This window comes from Phalacrocorax carbo, chromosome 18 (genome assembly GCF_963921805.1).
Source record: "Phalacrocorax carbo chromosome 18, bPhaCar2.1, whole genome shotgun sequence".
NCBI lineage: Eukaryota > Metazoa > Chordata > Aves > Suliformes > Phalacrocoracidae > Phalacrocorax > Phalacrocorax carbo.
The window spans coordinates 3,942,729-3,955,518 of NC_087530.1; the positions used below are offsets into that span (position 1 = coordinate 3,942,729).

At 50.6% G+C, this 12,790-nt stretch overlaps 1 protein-coding gene across 2 annotated transcripts in view; it reads right to left on the reverse strand.

Moving 5' to 3' along the window:
• Nucleotides 1-3,616: 3,616 nt before the first annotated feature.
• The window catches only part of OLFM1 (olfactomedin 1), a 34,165-nt gene continuing 24,991 nt past the window's right edge, over nt 3,617-12,790 (reverse strand). For both annotated transcript variants that reach the window (XM_064468605.1, XM_064468603.1), the window contains exons 5-6: nt 8,521-8,627; nt 3,617-5,372 (exon numbers count right to left, since the gene is read on the reverse strand). In XM_064468605.1, coding sequence (XP_064324675.1) covers nt 4,698-5,372; nt 8,521-8,627 — 782 coding nt within the window. In that variant the 3' untranslated portion in view covers nt 3,617-4,697. The remainder of the gene's footprint in view (nt 5,373-8,520; nt 8,628-12,790) is intronic.

The window sequence follows — 12,790 nt, forward strand, 5'->3', positions numbered from 1 at the left end:
TGTTGTGATGATGCTAAGCAACAGTCAGTATTTCTGCCTGGGTTTTAGGCCAGGTGCTGAGTGAGCTTCATTTAATTCAGCGGGACAGTCTGTGTAAGCGCTATCGCAGCTCTAAGCTGCATATTTCACAGCCCACGCTGCTCCCCGTGGGCTTTGCCACTGGTGGGGGAAGGACGAGCTTCATTCCCGTATGTCAGCCCCGAAAGCCGGGCTCTCCCCTGCACACAAAACCAGGAACACACGTTGCTAGACGTGGCCTGGAGAGCGACAGAAGTGTCACGGGGACGAGGTGCAGGGAGCTGCTCTGCCTGTGCTCTGAGCTGGCCAGACACGCAGCCGGGCTGTCGGGAGGCGTGTGCCTGCGTTCGTGTCCTACCCTGCCCAAAAGCTGCGTCCTCTGGGGTGGGCACGAGGGCTCCGGGGAAGGGGGGCGTCTCAGAGCAAAGGGTAGAAAAGGACCATGGCTTTCTGAACTGCAAAAATGAGAGCAAACCCCATCAGACACGCCATTCATCCCGAGGCAGGTGTGACTCGGCGGGAGAGCGTTGGTTCACCTGACTCAAAGGATGAAGGACAGGAACGTTGTGACATGCAAAATGAAATCTGTCCACTTATTGCTCAGCTATGAAGCGGGGACTCAGCATGGCTGATGGGGCTGGGAGCGGAACCTGGGCTCTGCATCGCACTGAAACCCTCACAAATATCTAGTGTAGTGCTTTTGAATTAATCCCTTGTAAAATATTAACAACGCAGAAACACACATACAAAAGTATGGTCAGATGTTTCTCTGAAGTAACTCGCTGGCTCCCATGACTAAATTTGGACCAGGAAACCTCATGTACCAAATAATTAAGTCACAGGCTATAGAATACAATCCTCTGGGATGTACTTGTCTTTGAATGGCTCATCCACTTGAAAAGTAATACATACCATTAAGTATATGACCATATGGCATCCATTTATAGAATATTGCACTACAGGCAAATAGGACAAAGGTACACCCCTTAAAGCACTTTTCTCATCTCATTAACTTTGGGTACATGTTACAGAAAAATTCTCTGTCTTTGTTGTGTTCAAGGACACTTTGTGCTGTTGAGTCTTGTCTTAAATGAATTGCACTAGGAAAATTAGAATCTAAATGTAGCTGTGCCCTAAAGCAAACAGCGTTATTTTGCCTTTCTGTAATTCAATTTATTTTTTGCAAATCAATGTTTTGAAGCAAACGTGTTCTTTTGTCCTCAAATCTTGCCTAATGACAAAGCTGACTTTGGGTAATTTGGCACATGGAGGTGCTTTGGCGTGGCAGCGTGCCTGGCTGGGTTGCTGGCAGATTTGGGTGATGCCCTGCCACGCTCTGGTCTACCTGAAACACCTCCCCGAAACTGGACAGATTGGCTGGGACAACCTCTGTGAACACCTACAGTCTTAGAGAAGAACCGGGCGGTGCTTAGGGCGACTAGCACGGCTCCGTGCTGCGCAGGCGGGTAGGAAACAGAGTAGGCAAAGCCCAGCTGCTGGGACAGTGATCTGCACCGAAAAGCAGTTCAGCGTGTAGTACAGCTGACAGCAGCCGTGATTCAAAACCACGGCAAGACTGTGCGAGAGCATCACCCCGATGCGCTTGAGGAGCCGTGCAGCGAGCGGGTTCAGTTGGCTGCAAAAGCCCAGCCCCTGTTGTAGGCGTTGGCATCCATCCCATTGATTGCAGCAGTCGCTGGACCCAGCTCTAAATCTTATAAAAACAGCGTGCCTCCCTTAAATGAGTTTGCACGGAAGAAATACATTAATTAGAGAAATGACTGCAGGTGCCTTTCAGCTTTTTGGCTTAATAGATTTCTCTCATGCATTGAAGATCAATACTGCTGCCAATTACACCATGGGTCTCTAGCCCCCTATTTTAGCTTCTTGGAGGGAAAACCACTGCTAAATATTGAAGATCTCCACAAACCTGGCAGTCCAGAGCTCTGGAAATATGGTGCGTAGCACAGAAACGAGTCCTCAGAGAGCTGTCCCAGTTCTGGATACAGCCAGCGTTTCGGTAAGAGGAGTAGTGCTGACACAGGGCAGCGTCTCAAACCCGTGTAACCGGCTCAAACATCTACACGTGGGGGATCATTCATTGCTTGTGGTTCAATCCAGCTCTGGGAAACCACATTACACCATTTTTTTCTTTCCCCTCTCCTCCTGCTGAAGAGCCCGGCAGGGACCTTCTGCTAAGGCCAAGAGGTTGAAATCCGTACGTGCAATTTGCAGCCGTCGCCAATTGCTTATATCCAATTTCCCGCCCTCAGTGATCCGTGATCCTTCCAAGAGCCCTAATGCATCTGTCTGCCGAGTTCGAAGGCTGAACCTCATCAGTGAATATAGCTGTTCACACACCACTTGGCTGCGAAATCGCCATGCCTGGTGGTGCTAAACATGGTCACCTGCTTCTCTGATTGGAAAGGAGGCTACACCAGTCTAACAACACCAGAGCAAGCCCTTTGAAGAGGTTCCAGGCATCACTGCTGCCCAGCAGATCCAGCTCAGCAGGCTCCTTGGGCGGGCAGCAAAGGCAGAACGAGTCCTGTCCCTTCCCCTGGGGCCGGCTGTGGCATGGGAACTACTGACTGCTGCTCTCCTTGGGGCAGAGGGGAAAGATGGGACCCTGCATCTCACACCAGACAGCGGTGGCAGAATGAAGCTGCTGGTGGTGCTGGGTTCCCAGTAAAACGAGCCCTGCCACAGGGAAAGCCTATGGTGGAAATAAGGGGAGAGCGGGGACTTGCAGGATTTATTAAAGGTGGTTGAGTGGAGCATGTTAGCATCCAGCATCTTAAGCTTCAAAGTATCGAGAGCTTTAGGAGCGTTCAGCTGGAAAAGTGCCTCGGATCGTTTCAAGGCGTGTGCTGCGGCATCCTGCAGCGCTGCGAGACCCCTGCTTTGGCAAAAAATGAGGAATGATTGTGTGGAGTGCTCAGGCCCCGGCAGTAACAGTTGCTCGTTATAAGCAGCATCGCAGCGCTAGCTGCGTTAAATGGAAGGAGATTTTTACTAGCGTAAGACTATAGCAAGTTCAGGATGAGAGGCACTCTAGGCATCTGAGAAGGCAAATGATCCAATCGCACGCAGCGGTCTGAAGCGCTGTGTCTCCAACTCTATTGAACGCAACAGACGGCACAATTTTCTCCTGTTGGAGCACTGATATCAAACGCTGTCACCTCCTGACCCCACTCTGCCATCAGCCCCAGGATGGAGAGGAGGCTGAGCGCAGCACTGCGGGCAGCCGGAGCCCCTGCCCGCATTAGCAGGCAGCAGCACAGCCTCCCTGCAGCCGCCTTCGCTTCCCCTGGAGTGGCCATAGGAGCAGAGGCAGGGTTTGACCTCCCTGAAGTAGCATCTGCTCCAAATGCAGACGGGGTGGCAAGCCCGCTGCGCGAGCCCTGCAGAGCAGAGAGCCAAAGCCTCCGGCTCCTCCAGCTCCCAGCTGCAGCCACCCGTCGGGCACTGCTTGATTCAAGCTGTAAGGAAAGTCAGGACGGTTACTCCACCATTGCCCCCAAAACCCCACAATAATTCCTGTTACCCCTCCCCTACACTCGGTCACTTGTACAGAGAAGACAATAAACAAAGCAGGGAAGTCTCCTAATATTTTTATTGTTCCTTAGGTAACTGTGGATAGTACAAAGTTTTCCTCTTAAAAAAAATTAATTACCTTCACACTTCCATAAACAGGGCTTCCCGTGGGAATCTGATGCCACAGAATTTCCACAGAAGCAATTTCCAACCACCATAATGCTATGTAGATAGTATAACAGTAAGAGAATATTCCTGTAATTATCAACATGAAATTGGTTATCTGTGTATAAGGGTGAACACTGATCTTTTTTTTTCTTTTTAGAAACAAAACCATCATTTATTAATCCAAACTACGTCATTGCATTTACAACATTCATTGCATAAACTGGACATACAAAGTTTTGCCACCTCTGGTAAATAACAGACATACATTATACAATATATTTGCTGAATACATAAGTTCAAACAATATGGGTACAACAACTTGTTCATAATACATACTTAAACCATCGTGTTTAATAGTTACTAAGACACAGATCCATGAGCTACTTCAGGTCTCAGCACAGTTAATCTAAGTGACAAGAACACAGTTGAGAGACAGTAGCTGCAATGGAAGGCGAAGAAAACTAACCTGTGATAGGTCTTGTTCAGACAGCGAAAGCTCCTCACGGGTCAGCTTTTTCTGCTTCGAAATACAAATCACACATCCATCACAGCTGACCGTGACGTTGGGAAAATGTCCATGCAACCCACACACAGAAGAGAGCGAGCCTCCCAGGGAAAAACTTTCAACAGTCATTGCCTTACTTCTTTAGTAGGTACTCTAGGTTTGCTATCGGAACAGAAACAAAACAAAACCCAAAACTCAAGTGGTTCTTTAAGTGCAGTTCCAGCTGCAAGTACATGGTTATTCGTGAGTCTATAACACAGGGCCAGACTTCTAGAAATGTAGAGGTAATGCTGATCTGTCAGGTTTATGCTGAATAATCCTCCATGATGTTGGTCTTAATTTTGGCAGCTGTTTATATATTTACTTATTTAAAGTGTGTTTCTTGATATTAGCATTTTTTTTTAAATTATTTTCTCCCTTTTTTTCCTTTCCCCCCCCGCCCCCAAATCAGTTTCTAAACAAGGATGGACTACAACTCGTCAGACCTGATGACGTGGAAGAGGGTGACATTGTAAAGTATTTGGTGCCCATTGTTCCAGGCATAGAGGGCCCGATCCTTGGGGTTGTAGTCCAACATGGAAATGTGCGAGTACTTGTTTTGGAAGGGGATGTCGATGTACTCGTAGGTGGAGGCATTGGTCTGGTAGGCGTAGTGCACCTTGGTGCCTCCCGAGTAGCCGTTGGTGACGTAGAGCGTGCCACAGATGATGAAGGCCTCCCCGGCGCTGCGTTTCGGGTAGCTGGTGTTCCAGGTCTGGAGGCTCTGCAGGGTGTTGGGGTCCAACTTGCTGATGACGATGTTGCCCGCGTTCTGGTTGGTGGCGTAGACAGCCCACAGCCCGTTCTCGTCCACCATGAGGTCAATGTCCGAGTGGCCACCCCAGGCGTAGTGGTACATGTTGTTGTAGCCGGCATAATCCAGGCTGCGAGTCTTGAGAATGGTCTCTGTTTTCAAGTCAAACCTGATAATTATGTGGCTTTGGTATTTATTGAAATAGATGGAGCCGTTGTAGACCACTTGACCGGTGCCCGACCACGGGTGAGGGAGACGGTGAGAGGTAAAATTGTCAGTATTCATGAAATCTGCCATGGATTTATATTCACGGACGAAGCGGTTGTTGTGGTAGCTGTCCATGTACCAGACCTGGCCGAGCAACAGAAACACGTGGGGTTAGAAAACAGCAGAGACCCGGCTGAGCCCTCTGCACATCACCCTAGAAACTGAGCTGAGAGCGAAATCTGGAGCAAGGAATCCAACCCGCTGGGAAACGACGTGTCCAACGCCTGCCACCTACGCCCAGAAATAAACACAATTTTTGGAACCCGAAATCAGCCAAGATTGGTGTGTGACGGACACCGTCCTTCCAGAGGGCAATTAACATCTTTTCTCTGGCTAAACCCAGCATATTATGACCCAGCACTTTATGTTGATACTGCATTTGCTTCCCGTAAGCCCCATCGTGGTAGCACTCAGTAAATGATACCAGCTGCTGTGCAGAACTCCATCAATTTGGCATGCAGAAGCGATGGATGCAATCGCTCATTGTCAAGGATATTTAGGCAAAGTCCATATTGGTTTAAAAATCATACACTTCTGCATCAAACGCTGAAACCAAGGCCGCTAAAATATAGGAGACAAAGGCATCAAAATCTTGCTATCGGTAGAGGGGGGAGAGATTTTAGATCATCATTTAAGTGCCAGCTCACTAGGGACACTGTCTAGACTCCTTAAAAAAAAAGCTTTTGTCATATGAAACCAATTCCGAGGCAAATGACAAAGCTGTGCAGTTAATATCAAGAAGAAATATCCAGCCAGTAAGTGACATTCTGTATGCAGTTGCTGCCTAAAAATAAGATAGCTGCTTTCTGTAGGAACTGTGCGGGAAGGAGAAAAAGTAAATTAAGCAGCAAGAGGGAAGCCTTTAAGGATACAGGTTTGGGTAATGTTGCAGTGCAAGCGTCTTTTGCAAACCCCTTGCAAAATCTGACGGTGTCGCCTCTGCGATACGCTGTCTCCAGGGTCCCTTAGAGGAGCAGACAAACATTTACACACGGTCTGTGCATGTAAACTTCCTTTGGCTGCTGTATTTGAAAGGCCAAGTGGGGTCTGCAAAAACTTTACAGGGAACTTCAGCCCTTCATCGTTACCTCCCTGGAAACGCTGCAGAGGCAGGGAATGTACGGGTGGCAAATGCCTCTGATCTTCACACCTCCACCGTGGGCTCGAGGAGAGCTGCAGGAGCACCAGAGAGAAACCATGCACGTCCCTGAGCCCACGGCAGAGAAGTGCCTGCAGCCTGGGAGAGCTTCTGCTGTCAGACGTGGCACTGGAGAGCGTTCCTCGCTTAATGAAATGCCTGCGTTCAACTAAACCAGCTTGGGAAATTATAAAGCAAAACAAAACCAAACCCAGAAAACTCATTGCTTCTCCGCTGCTCCCATTTCGTTATTTGGTATTAAAAAATTACACATGCCAATGCATTGTGCTCGGTTTTTAGAGAGACAAAGTGAAGCCCAGAAGAGCAGAACCCCATGTCATCGTGCTGGGGCTGGAAGGTGGCAGGACCCGACAGCATTTCATGCTTTGGGGAAGCAGGGATTGATGGACAGCAACGTCTCATCGCACCGGCTGGCTTTGAGCAACCTTCTCCTGCCAATACACATCAATCCCTGCGCTCAGCATCCATCTGCTGCCTCACCACCGGGCTGCTCCTGCGGGACTCGCAATTTCCCCCAGTTGTGTTCAATGATTTCACACAAACAAATGACCATACGAACCACCAAACACCTCCTGGGGCTTGGCGACATAAGAAGGGTATGATAAACTGCCCACCTCTCCCCATCCCCAGTTTCCCACTCTGCCGGGCAGCCAAAGAAGTTCACTTAATTGTGTGTTTCTAATAAAATTCACAGTAGATTTATATATTATATACATATACACGCTTGTGAAGCTTGAGCTACAGTCCAGAGGAAACTGCTTGTCTACTCTCACGACAAAAACACACCGCAGAAAAAGGCATGGATAAAAAAAAATATTTAAAAAATACTGTTTTGAGACAAAACTCTCTGAAGACCTGGAAAGATCTTTAGCATTTGATCAACCAGCTCCAGCTGCAACAGGCCTGGCTCTTCCTTCCCAAATGTAAAAATCACGTTAGTGCAGAGGGATACAGCAAACACAGGCCAACGGGGACAAGTCTGTCCCCTCTCCTGAGCAAAACAAGATGTGATGTGGGTAGTCTTCCCGTCTCACTTCGTAATTAGGATCTTATTGGGGCCATAGGTGAAATTTTGCTTAATGACTGTAAAATATGGAGGTGTGGTATTGGGGAACCAGTGCCAACCAGTTGGAGGGAAAGAGCCCGACATCTCAAGTCACTGTTGCTTCATTGCTGCACATCCCCGGGCAAATGGAGCCACCCCCGGGGGTGGCTTCTCCAGAGCACCCCTCGCCCCCTCTTAACTACAGAAAGGCGATCACAGGGCAGAGCTCTCAAAATAGCTGCCCCGATACAGCCCTTGCTGGTGCCTTCATCCTTTGATGAAGGATGCTGCACGCAGGAGGGAATTACCACGCAGCCGAGCTCTGTGGTTTTTGTTTTGTTTTGCTGCCTGCAAAGCCACAGCAAACACTGGAGATATTTTCCATTCCATCAGTCATGGGAAGCCTGGATTGATTTTCAGCCAGTTATTGGCCTCCTACCGCCTTGGGATCAAAATTGAATGGTCTGAATGTAAAAAAAAAACCCCAAAACAAAAACCCTAAAACAAAGCAAAACAAAGCTCTCTCTGGCTGCAGTCAGTTAATTCCTCACAACAGTGAAGGTGGAGGACGGAGGACAAATGCAGTCAGATGGCATTATCGGAGGTGCTGGCAGGAGAAGAGCCGCAGGGACCAGGACCACAGGTCCCTCTGCTTGGCCCCGGCTCCCTGCTGGCTGCCAAACCCAGACGAGAAACCCAATATTTGATTTTTCCCTCCCGCAGGGGGCACAGACCTCGTGGTGGCACTTCCAAGACCATGCACGCTCATCACTGCAGTGAGTGTCACCTGCCCTGGGAAGGGACCGCTGCGCAGGGCTGCTCAGCCCCCTCCTCATCCTCCCTCCCTGCGGGATCCTCAGCCCCCTCCCACTGCAGAGGCCAGCAGAGCCCCGTGAGATTAATTCTGACCTTCCACAGGTGTCACAGGGCACAGCCTGGGCTTCGGTGCTTAGATGTAATGAGTTTTCAATGACCTCAGCTACATCGGTGGAGGTGGGAACACAGGGGTGAAGCTGTCGCCGTCTTACCTTGTTCTCTCCCTCCGGAGCGAGAGGATCCGTCATCCACGATCCGAACCTGGACCCCGAGGTTTTAATTGTGATTGGGTCACTTATTCCCGTCAGCTTGCCACAAGCTGCAAAAGAGTGCAAGGCTGGTGAGCACCACATCAGATCACATCGTTTGGCGGCGGGTCTTCGCCAGCCAGCCCCGAAGCCCCGATGAGGGGCACCAGCACCGGCCACCACCCGCACCGCTCTGCCCACTGCTCTCCCCTGTTGATGGGCAGCTCTGTTTTTATTTAATTAGAGGTAATTAGGCCAAGAACAAGTGTCAGATGCTTTTGTTTGTTTCATGCCTCTTAACAGCGGTTGTCCTTATCACACTGCCCCCAAGGAAACAAGCTTTCTTGAACTAGCCGTGCTGCTAATGTCGTGGAATAGAAAATGATAAGCGTTAGCCAGGGTCGAGCAGCCAGGTGGAGAAATTAGCAGAATAGTTCTGCTCACTTCTGCTATAATAGAGTGGGTGAAGCCAAGATAAAAAGACAGATGTGTCTATTCCAGCCCTACTGGAGACATGCATTTGTTACAGGTTATGCAAAGGAGAAAAAAAAAAAAGGTGGGAAATTATACTCAATATGAATCTCTTCCTTGCAAAGACCATTTACCGGCTTCTACCCGCCACCTTCTCTGTTCCATATCATGCCTGCACAGTTAGGAGACAGTAATGAACTCACCAGCCTCCTCCCATCTCTGGGAGAGGAACCCAAACACAGCAGGATGGAAGGAAGGCAGGAGGTGGGGTGTCCCGAGGGCCCCTGGGGAGCTGCCCCAGGAATCCTGCCCAGACTCGGCATCATTCAACAGGAACGTGCACCTGAGCAGTGCTACGAGCCAGGATTTGAGCATATTTAGGTGCTCCACACTTAAATTCATTGCCATTGAATTCAGCGGGCTTGTCAGCACATTCGCAAGCCCAGCTAAGTGCCTGGCTGTGTTTTTAAGCCCTAAACATGAGGTGAAGCGGTGGCAAATCTCCCCCCTCCCAACTCAACTGCACCAGCAGCTTGTTTCCTTTCCGTGGTTCTGTCCCCTGACACTGAACCCTGCATCCCTCCGGGGAACCCCAAGAATAGATGCCTGCAATCCTACAGCCTCAGCATCGAAAGTGCAGCCACGTGCTGGAGTGACTTCCAACGACATCCCCAAATTTCATCAAAGCTGCCATTCTGGTCTCCTGCAATGCCAGCATTTTAGCATATGTGCACCGGGGAACGACCGGGGAAGAGACGAAGGTGTCGCGGGAGGGTCTGGGGGCTGGTGTTGGATGGTCTGTCCCTACAGGAGCACTCATTTAAAACCCAGACACATTCAGTGGACCTGCAGCAGCATCTCCTGAGCAAGGCAAGCTCAGGTCAGCGGCACCAGGGGGACAGCCACAACCTGAAGTCCAGAAGGTGTTCCCTGACTTCTTTTTGATGTGAAAGCCTCTGGCAGGCCGGGGAAGGGGAAGGTGGTGGTGCTGGGGTGGAGCGGCGGCTCCGGGTGCTGGGTTTGCAGGCTGAGCTGCAGCTGCACTGCAGCACGAACGGCTCCGCTGCTCAGCTGGGGGTACCCGGGGCCGAGGCTGCAGGTGGCAGCCCATGGAGGTGCTGCTGAAACACGTGTGGAGCTCTGCCAGCTCAGGACAAGGTCCTTCTGCTCAAAATTACCAAGTAGAATCATAAAATCATGGAATGGTTTGGGTTAGAAGGGACCATTAAAGATTATCTAGTCCAACCCCCCTGCAATAAGCAGGGACATCTTCAACTAGATCAGGTTCCTCAAAGCCCCATCCAACCTGACAAATGCTTCCAGTACAAGCACTCTGCAATACCTCTTAGCTGCCTCTCCTTAGCCTGTTCTCATCTGCCCCTTTATATTCCTGATTATAGCCATGGGACACATCCACCTACCTCAGCTCTGAGCCAGGGGCAAAGAGGTCACTCTAGCCCGCGGCATAAAATAGATGAAGATATTCTTGATATGCATCGGCATGACACGGCCAGGGGGACCATCAGTCTTCCCACAGCCGTCAGGCAGCAGGCAGATAAAGAGAGATCCCACCAGAAAGCAGAGAGCTCTCCTGGCCTCACTATGGGCATTTGTCCCCCTGCCTGTCTGAGGCATTCAGGACCTCTCAGGCAGGAGGAGAGCAAGGTATTGACGAAGGGATGCAACGGGTTAAAATAATAAATATTTAACATCTTGCAAATTCCCCTTGCAGAGGACCAGCCTTCCTCTAATCACAGATCTGCTCAACGCTGCCTTCCATTATCGCAGGCTACATTGCTGTCACTTTATCTCTTTCCTTCCATTTCCCTGGAGATAAAGGTTGTATAAAAGCTCATTGATTAAAAAAAAAAAAAGTTAAAAAAAAAAAGCAGCAGCAGCAGATAAGGATAAACTAGCGTGGTTTGCAAGTAGTGAGGCTACATCTCATACACGTTTAGCTGGAGGCACATTCACAACAGCTCTTCAGCAAAGCAAAAGGGTTGCTTTTACACAGGGCAAGGTGTTTTCTTTCTTGGTGTAAATCTATCATAGGCAGCCAGATGCTAGGGGGAAGATTTCAAGCGGATCCTGGAACCAAATGCTTTAAGGGCCCTTGTCAGCCACATTCCTGCAGCTCTCATGGGCTTGCCACCCAGGGGTGGATGAGTACAGCCTCCGTGATCCTCACTCACCCGTCCATTCCTGCTGAGATGCACACCACACTCCGAATGCCATCAGCCTATTTTCCCCCTTCTGTGGAGCCAGCAATCACTAAAAGCAGGAAGATTACTGGGGGCAGAGGGAGCTCTGTCTTCTACTGCTTGCCTTGGACGTGTTGCAGCTTGAATCAGAGCAGTAGGCCACACGACGGGATTCTCGTGGCTCCCTATGCTCCGGCACAAGGCAGCAGCCTGCGCAGGCTCGAAGCACCCGCCAGCAGCACCCGCCAGCCTCAGCAGTGCCCTCCTCTGCGGGTGAGGAGCTGAGCGTGGGGCGCTGCGGTGGGAGCGGAGCTGGGGCGGGAGCCCAAGACACCCAGCGTCCAAGTCTTCCCTCTGTCAGACTCTACTGACTCTCACAGGGGAGTTTTTAAGCCCTGGCTGCAGTTGTCCTAAAGCTCCTATTTGCCCAGCAAAGTCCTCCTGCCCCAGGCAGCCCAGCACCCATGGGTGCTGGGCTTTTTGCAGCAAACCTGCTCTCCCATTGGGATGGCAGGAGCACGGGATGCTTACAGGGGTTTCAAGTCACCCAGGATGAATGTACAACAGGAAAGCATGACCTGGTGCTCATCCTTGAGCCCAGGACACCGGAGAAGCCTGTGAACAGCAGCTTGTGGGTCATGCATAGAGGATCTGTTTTCACTCCAGTTTCCCCAGCATGACCAAGGTCCCTATGGCCCATGGGGGTCTGCATATCCCTGTTCCTGGAAAACAGCACAGATCGGCCTCTCCCGGAGTGACCCTCCAGGCTGACCCTGCCAACCGCCTCCGACCTGCCCTCCTGCAGCTCAGCAGAGCAGCAACGAAACACCACGTCCACACACGCAGCCCCTTCCTCCAGCCACACGAGGAATTTTCCAGCAGGAGAAACACGCTTTCCTCCAGCTGGTTACAAGCAGCGCTACCATCCTCCCATGATACTAACACCCCCGCTCCATATTTCTCCTAAGATCCAGCCCACGAGCGATGTTTAGCAGCTCAGCAGCAATTTATCCACCGACGCAGCCACTGTGCCGACACCAGCCCCGTCTCCCGGACTCTGCGGTTCTGCTTGGGCTGCTGCTGCTACAGCCGAGCGCCTTCCCAGCCTGGGCTCCCCACAAAGCCAGGGTCTGATCCCCCCACATCCCAGTCCCAGCGCTCTGCAGCAGGGACAGGGCGGTGGCGGCTGGGTCGTGCCCTGCCCTCACCGCCGTTGCCCAGCTGGGAGCTCCCCCTTCCCAAAAATACCTGGGACAGGCTGGCAGGGCTCTGTCCCCTCTCCGCGCTAGGATCGTAGGATTTTTTGCAAAAGTCGGGGGAAGCTCGTGCTATCAAGCAAACACGAGCCTGCGGAGCACAGCTGAGTTAAATTCCCCCTTGAATCAAGGAGTGACAACCTCTCCACTCCTCCAAGGCTCCCCTTAGGAACATGAATGGAAATGTTAAAGTCCCTTTATGAATAATGATCTTTAAGAGCGTAAACAGAGTAACAGATTGAACGTGCCATTATTGATTTTTTTCTTTTTTTTCCTTCACACACATGCCAGGGTCAGGAAGTGTTT